Source organism: Vanellus vanellus (assembly GCF_965231255.1).
Source record: "Vanellus vanellus genome assembly, chromosome: 6".
Lineage (NCBI taxonomy): Eukaryota > Metazoa > Chordata > Aves > Charadriiformes > Charadriidae > Vanellus > Vanellus vanellus.
In genome coordinates, this window is record NC_138911.1 from 20,069,622 (window position 1) to 20,086,101 (window position 16,480).

The 16,480-nt window shown below is 43.0% G+C and overlaps 1 protein-coding gene and 1 long non-coding RNA gene across 3 annotated transcripts in view; one reads left to right on the forward strand and one right to left on the reverse strand.

Moving 5' to 3' along the window:
* Positions 1-13,041, reverse strand: part of LOC309673427 — a 73,710-nt gene extending 60,669 nt beyond the window's left edge. Inside the window, exons 1-2 of one of the 2 annotated variants that reach the window (XR_014269313.1) lie at positions 13,015-13,041; positions 12,800-12,886 (exon numbers count right to left, since the gene is read on the reverse strand). This is a non-coding gene — a long non-coding RNA (uncharacterized lncRNA). Of the gene's footprint in view, positions 1-12,799; positions 12,953-13,014 lie in introns of those variants that run through there. The other variant, XR_014269314.1, reaches the window with a different exon arrangement.
* On the forward strand, positions 8,908-13,550 carry POLR2L (RNA polymerase II, I and III subunit L). Its single transcript, XM_082485193.1, has 3 exons — positions 8,908-9,030; positions 9,494-9,601; positions 13,076-13,550. The coding sequence occupies exons 2-3, from the start codon at positions 9,507-9,509 to the stop codon at positions 13,182-13,184; spliced, it is 204 nt and encodes a 67-aa protein (XP_082341319.1). The 5' UTR covers positions 8,908-9,030; positions 9,494-9,506; the 3' UTR covers positions 13,185-13,550.
* Positions 13,551-16,480: the final 2,930 nt, after the last annotated feature.

A 16,480-nucleotide genomic window follows, 5' to 3' on the forward strand; every position in this document is an offset into this window, starting at 1 on the left:
TCAGCATGCCGCTTATCAGGTCAGGGGGGTGCAGGGTGGGAAGATGTCTTTGGTTTATGCTTCCTTGAGAGAGTACCTATTTAAGGAAACAAAATAATTTGGGAGTCCTCAAAATACTCAGCATATCCTAAAGGAGATGGGGAAAGTGGTCTCTAAATAGTTTTGGGGAGAGCAGAGGTATATACAGTTAAGTACCATTTTAGATCAGGCAGGGATTTGAAGGCAAGCTGCAAACAAAACTGCAACCTTGATCTCAATGTTCTTTTTATTCAAGCCAAAAATGAATGCAAAACCCCAACCAAACCCAGCAGTCCCTGGGCACAGCTCAAGCAGCCTATTGTTCCAACAGGACTTATCAATCACTACAGACAACCCTCTCTGATCAGGTCATATGATTGAAGGCTTTACTTTATTATTCCCTCACACCACCACCAAGCAAAGCAGCAGCAGCGTATCAGATCAGACAAAAGAACTGCTGCCCTTCAGAACAGACTCCTGAATAACGGCTCCCTGATGTGCACGTGTGTGTGATTTAGCTGTGTGCAGTGGGAATGCAAGAGTAACATGCCACATGTGCCATTACTTACTGAGTTTAAAGAGGCAACATAACCGAAAACAACCAGGACATTCAGAAGTCAAGTTGGTCTTGTATCTCGAGTTTGTTAAAACTCCATGATTATTTAACCTGGTATGTTCCAGCATTCCCAAGTACTATACACGTGCTGAAAACTGCTAGAACTGACAGGTAGAGGCAAGAGATGACGGAAAACTCAGCAAAAGCCAGCTCTCTACAGCTTGGTCCCAGCTCTAACATACTGTGTTTCACCAGTATGCCCTGGTGCCTCAGGGCTTCTCTGCTGCAAGCTGGAGACCCTTCCTCAGCTTTCTAGTCCTGAGGCTACTACACCCCACAGTTTCCCAACCCTCTGCTACTCCAGTGCCACTGTGTTGTGATTAAAATGCTGGAACTGGCTCCTGAATGAAAAAGAAAATCACCTGCAAGGAAAACGGCTTCAAAATCCATATTCATAAAGAACATTTGAAGAAGGTAGAGGCTTCTCCCCCATTACCCACTGAAACATAACAGTTCTTGGTCCTTCATACAAAACATGCTGCAATTTCTTCCTTTCCTGCAGAGCAGTCACTGTGCATGTGTCTACCACTGTATTACCTCAATATTTTTTTCAAGAAGTGCTTCTCTAACAAAAAGGAATTCACTCGTACAAAGCAAACTGTATTGCTTCTGCAAAATTTCATTTGAGTGTCCACCGTTAAAGTGCAGGACCCCTACGGTTACCAGTTCTGCAGCATGATAGCTTCAGCATCTCTTGTGAGATGAAGCATGTCACCTTAATGCATCCTCAAGGTGAGAGAATAACCAAGCTGATTGGCTTTATCACCCTAAGGACACACAAAGTGACATACTTAATCTGATGAGAGACGCTAAAGCAGTGCCTCTTAATATTTTATGAAACATTTGGCTGTTTTTAATTTTAAAAACAGCAGCTCAATAAACAAAGCAATTGAATGTTCCCTGTGGATGGCACAACGCTAGGTGCGCAGCAGCCCACTCATCCAAGTGATAACATGATATCCTATGCATCGACTCTATCCTCGTCCCCACGTCCTCACTGGAAGCACTGTACGCTGGGAGGTCTGAGGCTCTGCACACTAACACAGACTATTCCAGAAATAGCTGTCTTTCACCAGGATGCTGCACATAGCAGGGGGCAGCTTTGAAGCTGGTTTAGGACATGCAGCTTCCATACAGAACCTTAATCTGGACACAACGGGCTAACATGCCCAAGCTGAGTAAGTGGTTTTAATCAGAAAAACCTGCATTTTCTTTCCCGACTGGTCAGTTCTGGAACAAGACTACAGCTACAGACTTTCATGAAACAAAGTGCCAGTATACCACTGTATTACTACTGCATGCTTGCTTTAAGCTTACCTGCTTCCTTAAGTAGCCACTACTGGCCACTGTCAGAGACAAGCTACTCAGCAAGATGGATCTTTGCTCCTACTTATAACCACCATCTTTTATTCCCACTCCCATGAAGGCTTGCAAGATGCAAGGCCGGCCATAAGACAGATGGAAGGAAAAGTCCAAGCATCAAGTTTAAATGCAGACATAAGCATTCCCAAAGGGCCCAAAGGATAGCCTTCAGCAGAGCCTGCTCTTTAATTCTTTGTTCCAAATACATCCATCATCACTTCTGAAAGTCTCAGAGATAAGACTTCAAAAATAAGTTAGAAAATCCCCCCATTCCTTTTCATTGGAGTTCAGAGATTCATAGATGCCAGGGCAAACTACTACAAGAGGACCAGCTTGCTGCAGACTTCTCCCATCAAGACTTATTTCTATTTAAAAAGACAGGAAGTACATCAGAGACAAAAGCACATCCATGAGCTCAATGGGAACACACATACTGCTTTCACCATGGAAGGACAAGACCTTCGGGCTCCTCCCTTTAATTGACAAGCCCTGGCCTCCTCTCAACTTCACAATCTATCCTTTACTCTGGAAGGAAAGATTCTACATAAATGAAAAGCATTATCCCAAGAAAGGGGATTATTTTGTCATCTGAGGACACTTGCATGGAAAAGCAGAGCTGATGGGCAGCTCCTGTGATCTTTCTGATTAAAATGCTGCCTCAGGATATTACTCTTCCCTCCCCCCCCCCAACATGAAACAGTCAATTAGGCTGTGATATATTTACGTAATAAAGGCTTTTTCTTATAAAATATGTCAATCCAAGACTGGCAAACTTTATACTTTTGCCTTGAAGTGACCTTACTCAGAACAAACATGACAGATAAAACCAGTTCCAAACTAGTTAAATACTGACATCTGAGGAAGCAGAGAAGCAGGGGAATAGACAACTGTTTTTTCCAATCCCATCTCAGTGCTTTTTAAATAAAATAAAAAAAAAAAAAGTAGGGGTAGGGGGAGTTAAGGATGATAAGCCATTTCCATGAAGGGCGATCTTACCTTTGCATTTTATATGTATGTACAAGTATATACATGTATGTACACATATACAAAACTACACTCACCCACCACCTACAGTAACCTCTACAGGTACGATTGCATATTAAACCAAACAGCACAAAATTCTGTTCATGGCATCAGACACAATGGTGTCCAATGATCATCATGATGACATGACCATCAACAGACAATTCTTAGACCAGGTTCTTATACAAAGGAACCTTACACCACATAAAAAAGGTCATTATTAAAACAAGAACTGCCTTTGTGGAGTACCCATCCCTAGCCAGAACAACACCTCAGCTCTCACTTCTAAGCACAACCAGGATCACCCTGAAAATACAGATGCTCCAGCTGTGTTTCTCCATAGCAGTGTCCTGCCTCCAAGGGCCCAGTGTGAATGGGAGGACACCCAAAATAGCACCAACATACACAAGCAGCAGGAAAGGTTCCATACATATTAGAAAGCTGCTAAACACCACCACTGCTCACCATCTCCTCCCAGTTCGTGACCAGGAGCAATCGCTAGATATGTCACAGAGATCATTAAAGATATCTTTATAAGTACATGTACTCTGTCAGAGTCCCAAATACAGAGCACCATCTCAGCATCCTAACTGCTGTCCAGTAAAGCAGAGCAAAGTCTCTGCCCCACAAAAATAGCAAGATAAAGTCTCTGCCCCCTTCTCAAGTAATAGGCAGTGATCTTTACATCTAACACAAGGACACCTTAAATTGTTTTATGGAAAAACATTTGTATTTTTGGACGTATCTATGGGACTTCCTCACATGCTCTATTTAGCAGAGACATCTGTTACTCAATATATATATTTCATATAAATCCCACCCTCTGAATCCTTTCCATCGGTTGTCACTAATGAAGCTTTGTGTGCAAAACCAAGTGCATTCTGCCCCCATTAGGAAGCCAATTACAGCAGGAAAAACAAGCAATTAACAAGGTGTAAAATAAACATCCTGCCACCTGCCTCTTAATAACAACCCCACTTCAAACAAGTCACAGTCTCAGCACAGCTTTCAGAATTGGCAACTGATATTATATATGTATTTATGCAGCAGCTGCTCTTCATTGCAACAAATATTACAGGCTTACCAGATAAGGTCAGCATATTTAAAAGAAATATATAGCAAGTATTAAACCCTGCTTTGAGGCCCCAAATGTTGCTTTTAATGAAATCAGCAGCATCAGGCTTGTCTGGTATTACAGTGAAGCTGCAGTCACATCCCCAGCTTAGAGAGGTTTCTCTTCATTTCTACTTACTTAGCAGCTTCTGTATTTGTTTCACGAAATCCAGGGGCCTGAGCAGCTACTAAACAGCATGCAGGGCAACTAAACAATGCAAAGCTCTACAGAGTAGACAAGCGTTTCCTCCTTCCATCATTTCTACCTCTCCTTCTTGTCTTTCTCCACTTCCCTACCATCACGTGTAAAGCTATATCCAATTGGGGTGGGGCACATAACGAGGCAGAAAGCCACCCACTCAAAAAAAATCAAGGAGAAAACAAATCAAGAATCCAGCTTAGTCTTTGCTCCTTGAGCCTGCAAGCTTTAGAGGGAAAGGAGGGAAGTCATTCCAAAGTCACATTAGCCAGCTCCAGAGGGAGCCACTTTTCTTTCCCTGTTGTGGAACGGGATGAATGACACACTTTTGAGTAGTTAACCAGGACAAGAGAAAGCCCAACAGTAAATCTGCAGGATTTAATAGACTTGGAGACGTGGAGAATGTGCCTGAGAAAACAGCAGCCAAGCTTCATCTTGCTTGCCTTTTTTTTTTTTTTAATCTTCCCCTCTCACTCTGGCTCTTTACTGCTACATATTTAAGTTTTCCATGTCACATTTCAGTTCCTGACTAATGTCTTATTTAATCACTGATTTCAAGATTCATGCAAGTCTTTTTCTCTTAGGATTCTTCTCTCTCTGGCTTTGAGATCCCAGGCGTACAACACTGAATATGGTACCACGAACTTTCGCAATCATGTACCTGATTCTGAGGTGTTAGTCAGAGATGGAGTGAAAACTGATAACATTCTTTCTCTAAATGACCACAGAAAGCAACACCAAACAGAGCTTTTAACTCCAGGCAGAGCCAACAGGGGTATCCACAGGTTTATAGAAGATTGCAAGTCATGATTAATAGTACCAAAACAATCCTTCACTGAAAAGTTCTTCTAAAAAGTCCTAAATTTAAGTAACAATTCACTACCCTTGAACACAACTGCTACCTAACTGGGAAATCAGATCTTTAAAGATTCAAATCTTCAGTTCTGGTGATTAACTACACACATGCAGAAACAAGCAAAGTCAGAAGAAGGGGAATAAGCGCAGATGGTGAAAAGCAGTGAAAGGTGAAAAGTTTCCAGACTCATGAGAGTGCACACCTAAACTTGATCTATTGCAACCCACAAAGTAAAAAAAAAAAAAAAATTAAAAAAAAAAATAAAAGATTTCTCAGCCACTGGTTTCTCACGCTACCAGTACAAGAGCAGAGATCCCATGACTCCTTCCTACAGCCCTAATTACAGAGACAAGGTCACAAAAGACACAATCTGCCAACATGAGCTGCAGGAGGTCATACGGCCACTTAAGCTATAAAAGTATTTTAAGCATAGTTCAGTCAGTCAGGTCACTTCACTGACTTTTTTGGGGGGTTGTTTTTTAAACAAGCAGCAATATTTTCCCTTATATTTTGTGGATGGGAGAATAGGAAGCAGGATGTACTCCTTAGTCACCTATCTATGATTTCAGTACTCATCACTAACAATGCCATGGAGCTGTCATACCTATCTGCATTTTGTAGGTCTAACTCCACAAAAAAATGCCAAGAACAAGCCTCAACTCAACACTGATGGTGGGACAGAACACTGTCAGGTTTCAAAAGTTGTTCATATCACATGAAGTCCTGTACTGCATTAACCAAGAAGCGGGATACATTATCTGCAGTGCCCCACAACAAAACCTCACGTGACACAAGCTGCTCCAGAAGCATATCAGAAAAGCAGTCCACAGTTCTCAAACTTACTTCAACTCGATTAGTTCTAGGGAAGTCTCTTCTGCTCAGCACTAAAGAGTGTCCCGATGGCTTTCCTAGCCACCAGGCTGCCTGAAGGCCCAAAGAATCAGCAGTTTGGGGACTACTGCTTGTTGAAGGTGGCAAGAAACCAGAAACAGGACAAGAACTTCCTGTGACTGTGTGACTCATACAGTTCTAGGATTAGTTCTAGGAGATAGGTCTCCGATTCTTACAATCCTTCTTCAAGGGATGCTTAAAGAGACCTGATTCTTCCAGTCTTCAGAAGGATGAAGAGACCAAATTTGACTAAATACTAAACTGCAACAGCTGAGTTTCAGCAGTACCCAGCTCACCTGAAAAAAAGGAGTTGAAAGGTGGCATGCCACAAATGGCTCACTATGCAGAGTCACCCCTATGAGCTACAGCACATAAAACATGACTGATTCCTAACAGTCACATGTGTGCGCACACCCCCCCCAACACTTTTAAACAGACTTCTGCAGTTTGGCAAACGGTCAGACTAAACAGAGGATACATGAAGTTGAGCAGAGAATGTTCTCAGTATGTAGCGGTCTCTCCAGGTCATAGATCATAAAAATCCATATATTTTCTATGATCAAAGAAGCTACAGCCATAAAAGACCTATTAGTTCACTAAGCCCATCACCCAGCCAAAGCAGGTTATCTAGAAAAGGCATAACAAAGTTAAAGTAATACTGTGAGAACAAACTGAGTAAATTTATGTTTGAAAAAAAGATGCTAAGCAAAGTCAGATATGAGAACTAGGTCTGAAAGTTAAAATTCAGTTTTGTTTTTAAGAAATAAGCAAGCACATTTCTGCAAGGCAGATATAAGACACTAACCTACATATAATCATGTGGCTCTGCCATGAAGCCCCTGTGACAGCCCCTCTTTCTCAATCCCAATTGCAAATTTCCATGTCCAAACACAAATGTCTTTCAGTGCACAGTTCAGTAAGAAAATTACTTTGGAGCCCTGGTGCTGAAAACACATCAAAGCACAATCTCCAAATTCTCAGCCCCCCCCCAAAAAAATAAAAGAAATCAAAGGACAAAAAGAAAAGACTCCCACTGGTCAACGATAACAATAATAATCTAGAGATCACAGGAGGTTCATCTACCCTGCATGCCAAGTCAATTGGCTCCATTCACAACTGTGTATAATTGTTTCTGGGACTGCAAAAATTACTGTCTTTTCACTAGCAATCAGAATTGTAAAAATGCTTTCAAACAACCTCAAATCTTTATTTGTTAAAACAAAACTATTTGCTCTTTTACGTTTCAAGTTAGGTCTGGCATTTCTGTGCAGAGGGTCAATAATCCAGTCATTCAAAAAATAGTCACGAAAGACGTATTAACATAAGCTGTGCATTAAGACACAATTATTTATATGCCTGACAGTAATGACTCTGCGCCGTGCACTGTATCAACTCACAGATACTTTCGCAGGAAAATAAAACACTTTTGGAGAATTTCTGCTCTGCCCAAGGACAATTAGCATAAAGCTAACACTGTAACAAGAAAACAATAAGGACTGACAGTGTTCAGACTAATGCTTCATCGCAGAGTCTCCAGAACAGCAGTGTCTGTCCCCAAAGTTTGTAGCCATCACAACGTGCTTCCCTTTGCTAAGCAGACATAGTCTATGCCTAATGCTTCCCCCAACCCTTAAGATCAATGAAATACAAGTAAACAGTTTCAAGATGCATTATCCTCTCCTACCCAGCCTCCCCGGCGTGGGGTACCCAATAAAAGCGGTTGCTTTGCCTGAAGCCAGCCGTTGCCTCCCGAGCAAGGGGAGCTTCCCTCCTCCCTGAGATTCCGGGGAAAACGCTCCGTTTCATGCATGGCACTGCCCCTGAACAGCAGGCAGTACCTCAAGGGCAGCTCTGTTGAACCGCTCCGTTCTTGTTTTAGCCACGCACAGGTCACAGCAAGACGGAGCAACTTGAAAAGTTAAACGGGACAGCGTCGAGTCCCATCGACCCCCGAGTTTAAAAAACTCTCAGCAAACCTGCGGCCCTGACAGAGCCCACAACTTCACTGGGGACTCGACGGCGGGTTTACCGCCGAAGAAATAAACACTGTCCGGGCTCTGCCGATCAACGAGAAAAAAAAAAACAATAACCCCTCGGGACGGGCGGTGGGAACGGGAGCGGGTTATAAAGGCGGGCGGCAGCCGCTCCTGCCTTCTCCCGCCTGAGGGAGCGCCAACAGCAGCAGCGAAACAGCCCGCAGAGGGGCCACGGCGCCGCGCTTCCAGACAGGCGACACGGCGACGAGCGACGCCGCGAGCCGCCCGTTGGGGGGTCCCAACCGCCAGGAGCCGCCCGTTGGGGGGGGTCCCAACCGCCGCCCCCTCTTCCCTCGCGGATGCCCTCACGGCCTCCCCCGGCCGGCCGCTCCTCAGTCAGGCGGCGGGGGTCTCTGCCCGCTGCGGGGCCCCTGCCCGTAAGGGAGCGGACCAGCGAGCTGGCTGTCACAGGGTACCCCGACTCCGTCCCACAGCCCTGCCCGCCGGTGTTCCCATCGCGCCCACCGCCCCCCCGCCGGACTGGGCGGGAGGGTGCTGGGCTGCAGCCACCAGTTGCGCTTCCCGCCCCGGACGGCTCCGGTACCTCAGCCAGGATGGGATGAGAAGTCCCGTCGCCGAAAAAGCCCTCTCGCAATGCAACAAGTACCCACCCACCTGGGAACGAGGAGCAGGAGGATCAGGGGCGGGCGCCGTGCTCGCTCGGTCGCTCGCACCGCCGGTGCCGCCGCTCTGCGCTCCCGGCGCCCCAGCTGCCACTCAGAGCGCCACACGCGAAACGCGAAAACGAGCCCGCCCCACGAGCGCACTTTCTTGAGCCGCCCGAGACACCGTACGCTCGGCCGCTACCATCCCGCCCCTCCGCGCAGAAGCAGGGGTGCGCCGGAACGCTTTCCCCCGCCTCGCCGCACTGGTAGCGCCCCGGTAGCCGTTAGCGGCGCGCGGGGCAGCCGTGACGGTAGGAGTAGCCTCATGGGCTGCGGTTCTCTCAGTGCTCTGGTGGGGCTAGGCGCTTCCTCGCCGCTTTAGGGTGGGGGTTCGCGGGCGAACCGGGGCCGGTCTCCTTCGGGGAGGCCCGGCCTGTTGAGAGAGGCCTCAGCTTCGGGGTCCCTCCGCCCGACAACCGTCTCTTACGCCACCTCTAGGCCTGTCTCTGCCGGCCGCGGGGTAGGGATAACCCGCTCCCGGGCTTGGGCGGGGGGGGGGGGAGTTGGTGCGGGCTGGACCGACGGTGGCGAGATGTTATCAATGCCGCTGGCATTGAGCACCTCGGTAACGCGGCCTCTTCTCTTGCCTGCTCTCACGTCGCCTGTTGAGCTGCCGTTTGAGACTTGTACAAGTTCTGAGTTTTCTTTCTTATGTTTGAATGTGGTATTTAGTCATTTTGTAGAGGTGCGATACTGTATTTTTTAATGTTACAGATTCAGTGCAAAAATGATCATCCCAGTCAGATGTTTCACATGTGGCAAAATAGTTGGAAACAAGTGGGAAGCCTATCTTGGCCTTCTGCAAGCAGAATATACAGAAGGGTGGGTATTATTTCTGTGTTCTTTGACTTAGGTTTTAGATGTGATTGCACAGTGCATAAGGTATATAAGTGCAGGATCGTGGCATTACAAAGTAGCTGTAAAGAGGCTAAAAACTACAGATACATTCTGAGGCTAGCTATTTAACCAGAGGTTAAAAATTATAGTAGGTAAGAAGGTACTTGCTTCCCTACTGAATCTGTCTGGGTAGTAGTATGGAAGTTGCCAAGTCGTAACCTTTACACCCAAAACAGTCTTAAATATTTAACTCTGGATGGAATGGGAACGAAAGAAACAAGCAGTACAGTCAACTTCACCAATGTTTGGGTTTTTTTAAAGGGGCAAGAAAGAAGTTACAAGTGTAAGAAGTAACTAACGTTAACAACGTATACCTCTTTTAGGTTTTCTTAAAAGCTTTTCATCTTCACTCCCCAGAATTGCTAACCTTATTTGAAAGCACTGGTTTGCTGGGGCGAAGGGGAAGTTTAACTGCTCTAGATACCTGACTGATAGTCCTAACACTTCCATTTTAAGAAGTCTATGCATGCTTTGCATAGTCAGAATTTTCTTTTAATAGTTTGAGGGGGGTCTAGTTGTCGTGGGACTACTTCAGAAGGGTTTGAGAAGGTAACTCCTGAGAAATATTTACATTGTCATCAAGTATGAAGGAAAAAAAAAAACAAACATGGAATTTTTGCAATTCAAAAGAGTGGGGAAAAAAAATGTTAGAAGTTTGGGAGACTTCCTGAAGTGATGTTGAAACTGTTAAGTAGAAAGAAAAGAGTATTTGCTTTGCATTCAAATGTTTAGGATTACTAATAGGTTTTTTAATGGACTTATGTCTGTGAACTGTCAGAAGAATGTATAGTAACAACACAGATTTCATTGCCTTTTCTCTAAAGTAAATCTGAAAACATTCTTACGGTTTTGGATACTGTTTTGTCAAATGTTAAACAGTGGAGCACAGAATAAACAGGGAAGGAAAGCTTTGGTTTTGAGCCTTATCTAAACTTGTAGGAAGTCCTAATTATTCTGTTTCTCACTGCTTGATGTGGAGTTTGCAGGGAAAAGATATCCTGTCCCCCCACCGTTTATCAACTTCATTTAAAAGTGTCCAGTGAAAATCATTCAATACTTTTCCTAAATCTTATTACTTTTGTGAGTGGCCTTTTTAGAGTGCATTTACATCCCAGAACCTGTCAAACATAGCTGAGTAGACTATTGCAGCTGCTAAACTAAAGGTATTTGAAAAGCTCCTACAAAACAAGGTGGTGGGTTTTTTTCTTTCATTTATGGAGTTAAAAACATTAAAATAGTATGGATTGCTAATAATTTCTCACTAATACTGAAATTTATCAGAGCTATTCTGGTAGCACTTCTGACTTATTTACCAAGTATTACATTTTAATATTTTTCTTGTCTTCATTATTCCTCTGCTTTTGTATGGGACAGGAAGATGTACATTGTTATTGATAAATGCTCACTTGAAAACGAATGCAATGGTCACTGGTGTGATTCTTGGATGCCTCTTCAAACTAATGCAGTTATGGTTTTGTAAAATCAGAAGCAGAATTTACAAATATCAAACAGTTAAAATCTTACAATGCAGTGTCAGAATCACTGTTAATGGTGGCTTAAGAAATGGATGGACAAAATGGAAAATAAACTTGTCTAAAGAATTTGTAGTTAAAAAAGACCCACACCATTCTGTTTGTTCCTTAAAATTACTCTTTTTACATAAGTTCTTGGAAGCTAGAGGAAAAGGGAAATACAGCTGAAGTTGTTCTAGCTGAAATGTACAGTATGATTTCTAAAGTTGTGATTAATGTCAGCATTTTGCATCTCTAACTGCATTTGAAAGTTCAGAACTTTCCAGATAGCTCTTAAAACTTACATACCAACAGACACTAAATTCATTTGTTCTCAAGTGTTTTGGAAAGTTTAGATGTCATGTGATGTTATTTATAAACATTCTTTTTAAAAAAAATACACTGTTCATATACTTCCCTTAGGACTAGCACTTGCAAAAGTTATTTAAAATGAATAGTCCTGCTATTTAAGCCCTTGAAGAACTGTTAATAGGTACAAGGACTAATTGACGTCATCAGAGAAGCTGCTGGAGTTTGACTCTATACAGTTAGACTGTACTACTTGAGACCGAACAACCTTTTACCATGCTCTAGCTTATGCAGAGGCTTCCTTTTAGTCATTTGTACTTTAGAAAAGTATCTATCAGCTTCTTCCTACAGGAGAATTACAGGTTTCAGGAAAATACATTTGTTTTAAGCAAATGCTGGATCATTGCACTTTATCATATAGATCTAAAGGGGTGAGATCAGTTGTATTTCATGAATTTCAAATTCTGAAGGAGTGTCAGACTGGCTATATGGTTAATAGGTTGGTGCTAAAGAGCTTGGATACTTTCACGTATCTTCAAGAGGTCTGATAGAGATAGCCATTAAAGACACACGCAGTGGTTTAAGCTAGGATGACTCATGCATCTCTGCCCAACTGTAAGAATCTCGTACTGTCACTCAGAAGGAATTAAGTGGAAAGAGTGTAAAATACAAATTTCTTGTTGAGTAGTCTGCACATCCTTACTTGTATATTTGTGGGGAACAGGTTTTATAACTGAATGATTTCTTATATGGGAACCGGAAAGGATTTTTAGCCTTCCTTAGAATTAGCATCCCATCCATATGTAGGTTAGTTTGCATTTTGTGTTATTTTAGTTTCTGTATATGACTTAGCCTTTTAATGTGGCTTGTGAAGTAGGCAAGTATCATCCTCAATTTACAAAAACATTGTGTTACAACAGTGCTTAGAGATACTAACAATAGCATGGATAACAATGGTTAGAGATGCTATTCCTTGTTCTTGTGTCAGGAGACTATCTAGTGCCTTCATGCTGCTTTCTACCATACAACCAGCAGGAGCTGTAGCCAGCACAGGTAATTAGGGACTGTCCAGGATTTTAAGAGGAGTGGAAATGAATGACTTCCTATGTTTCTGAACTGTCTTCCTGTTACCACATTCATACCTCCTGATTGATCAGATTTTTAACCAGACCAGCTCCTCTCTTTTCTGCAGACTGGTGTTGGTAAAAGGAAGACTGAGTTACAAGTGGAGTAGTTCAGAAGAGGAAATTCGTAAGAATTAGTCTGTTACAGTTCTGTTCCTATGGGAGTTCTGCAGACTCACCTCTGAAAGTTCAGTAGTTGTGTCAGCTAGACACCATCTTCAACAGAAGATCGTGTGCTCTTGCAGGCTGGAGAACAGGCAAACACCCTGTCAACAGCAGTAAATGGAAAAGAACATTAACAGCACATGCTAAATTTCTATTTCTTTGAACTGCAAACAAGTTTTTCTCTATGACTAAGCTCAAAGTAATCAGTATGTTGCTTAGGAACACTTACAAGTGGTTCTGACTCACTTCATCCATTATTTTATTTTACTGTTGTTCTTGTTCATTAATAGAGATGCCCTGGATGCCCTTGGTTTGAAGAGATACTGCTGCCGCAGAATGCTCCTAGCCCACGTGGATCTGATTGAGAAGCTTTTGAATTATGCACCCCTGGAGAAATGAGATGAAAACAGTACAGTGCTGCAAGCCATGTGGAACATATCTCTAATTCTAAACTTGAAACTGGACTTCAGGCAGTAAAGAATGAAAGCCACCTGTAGTGCAACCATTGAGAGATGTTTACCTTCTGGAGAAAATACTGCCCCGAGCCACTAACCTCTTTCAAGGAAACAAAGGAAAGAGATGAAGTCCATTTAACCAAGATTTAGAGATTAAATTAAAAGTGTGGATGCTTCTTTTTAAATCTGTGGAGTTGTTTTGTGAACTTTTAGATGCTTCTGCCAGCAAAAATAAATGTTTCTTCATGTAGAAAAATTGATATATTTCATAAAAATGTTGAAATAAAGGCAGTCTTTCCCTGTAGCTTTCCTCCAGTTTCTGGGTAGAGTTTATTGTGTGCTTGGGTCTTGCCATTTGTTCATGCTGGTTACTTTGAGGTTAGGAGTGATGTGAAGTAATCAGTTCAGTGGTTTGTGCTAGGCAGGTGAGGGGGTTAGAAACGTGGGACTGAAGTTCAGGGTTCCAGCAACAGGGAATTGGGTAAGTTTGTAAGAATGTGGCGTTACTCCTGAAAGTTTCTGGAGCTAGTGGAGCACGCTTTCCGCTGCAGTTAAAGTCAACTTGCGGTCTCTACCCAAATTCTTATAAAACACTGGGGCTGCTGTATTATAAAAAACAGTGAATCAGATGGTGCTGTGCCCTTCATTTAGGTAAAAACATGTCTGAGTATTCCCACGGAAAGCACTGGATGTGAGAATTTACACATGCTGGTGTGAACAGGATCAAAGTCTCGATCTTGCCAAGCACCTGCACCACTCTGTAGCTGGTACGCATGCAAGCTTTCCACTTGTTACTCATTTAATTGCCTTCACATTGTGCTATGCGTGTGCTGTGGTACTGCCTGGCCAAAGAGAGAGTGCTCTGTGCTTTCCTGGTGGAATGAAACACCGAGAGGTCAGCTGTACATGCGGGGCTCATGAAGGTTACCTACACTGAGAGACCAGCACTGGCCCTGCCAAAAGGTCTCACCTTCCTGTCGCACTATCAGCTTGAAAAACAGACCATGTTTCATGCTGTTCTCTGGCACCCCAAAAATGCATCATTCTGCAGGGGAAAGGGGGGGGGGGGGGGGGGGATTGTGCACAGGCAGACACACCCACCTTACCTGAAAATGAAGGAGGCCAATTCCTGTATCTCTGCATGCTCAGGATTCTGTTCAAATGCAGCATTAGCCCTTATGCAAACATAGGACAAATCATCATTACAGCAGCCTTATAGGAAAACAGGCTGGAACAGATGATAATCCCTTAGCTTGCAGTCTGTTATTCCTCGGTACAGTTAAACTTTTGGCACTCACGTATCAGCTGCTGGGTAAGAAGTATCTCTGTGGCTTCTTTTTCATAGTTGAAGAACTAGAAAGAAGTTGGTTTGAACAAAATCTGTGTTTCCAGAAATGGTAATTATTTAATGTGCTTACTGGGTCAAACTTGTATGTACAAACATTAAAACTAGATTGTCTCACAAAATAAGTTGCAGGACAGCTTGCCTTTAGCTATCACCCCACCAATCTTTACACTTGAACTTGCTTTTCAATTTAGTACAAGGCAATAGTAGATGTTTCCCATATTCAGCAGTTCTTTACTGAAGGCGTTTTAAAACCATATGCTTTATCCTAATGCAAAGAGAATTAAGCAATTAATTCTAGCACTTATTTCATAGTTGGTTGGATATCTTATGTTCTGCATGCTTGCTGTATTAGCTAGCCTAATGCACTCAAAAAAAAAAAACCAACTTTTCTTCTCTTTCAGGCTATTTTTTAAAAGGGACACTATGAAATATAAGATGACCTTTCCAAACTGAACTCCTGTAGGACACTTTTCCATGTTACAGTGGAGCGTTACATGGAGATACGTGCCAGCTTGTTCTCAAAAAGATCAAAACGCTGGGCCCAGCGCTCGTTCTGTGAGCTGTACTGAGAAAGCGCAGCCGCCCAGGCTGGCACGTCTGGCAGAGGCAGCCGTGCATAATGCCATGCGGAAAGCTGCCCTGCACCGTTGCCAAAGAACTGGATTAGACGAGCTGACAGGACTTCGTTTCTATCTGCAAAAGCAATTTTCTAATCTAGTTTTCTGTTTTAGAATAACATGTTTCTTTTCAAAGCTGATGCCAAGTTGTCTGATATGAAAAGCTATGGCTCTTAAGTACTTACAACGAAGATGCAATTTGCAAAAACACAGCAGGCCTCATTCAAAAAATTCAAAGGGAAAAGAAAAAACACCTTGGTCGCTCTCATTACTGTTTCTCAGGTAGAAAACGGGGTGCAATGGAAGGCAAGGACAGTCTGGTATCGCTCTGTCAGACAGATGTTACACAAGGAGCAGCAAAACAAAAAACTGAGTAGCAAGACTGTCACAGCAGGCATTAATATTAGCTCATGCAGCACATGACAACCTGTCTGCATCACAGCTTTTCCTCAGGAGTTTGCAAACGCAGCATTGACCAAAAAAGCCATTTCTGTAACGTGGCGAAGAGAACAGTTTAATGCATTCATACAAAAGGTTGTCTTAAGAGTTTTGTCCTTCGGAGGGTTAGGAGCAGAAGTAGAGCTTAAATCCTGTTCCATAAAGAGTCAGTGAATTTTTCCATGGATTTCTATAAATCCCAGCTTTCACCCCTGCTCTTTGGTAACTAGGAAAGTAATTCCCTTTTTGCTGTCATTTCTCCTGCACTGGCATCTGCAGCTGTTAATAACATAAGCATATTGGATCTGCTTTCTAACCTGCTAGATCTCTTTGAGAAGAACCATTAAATATACTTACTACAACTGTACTTTTTAAAGCCAATGTAAAAGACATGCATATACACAGGGGGAAAAAAAAAAAAGTGCCTCAGTTTTTCCTGAATCTTAATAAAAAGAAGCCCTTATCAACAGATAGGCAGAAGTGGCAAAAAAAAGATAAATTGTACTGAATATGCAGCCCTTAATTACATGCAGAAATCTGTCAATTGGAAGATTGATGAAAAAAAAAAAAAAAACAAACCAAAAATCTCACCACTTGTCTGCAGTCCTTTATTCACTTTATATATAAAGCATTTCAGACATTTTTCCAAGTCCATTGCAGGGATCACGCTAACCTGGTATTGGAGAAGTAAGCAAGCGCAATCAGAAGTGTCACCGAAGAACCACCGTCACCCAGGCTGCAGCCTGCCTGGGCAGGGTGGCCTCAGGCTGGACTTTTACACGTCACCATCATATAAAAATAATGAAGTAGTTCCTGAGAAGCACAGGATGGAAGATG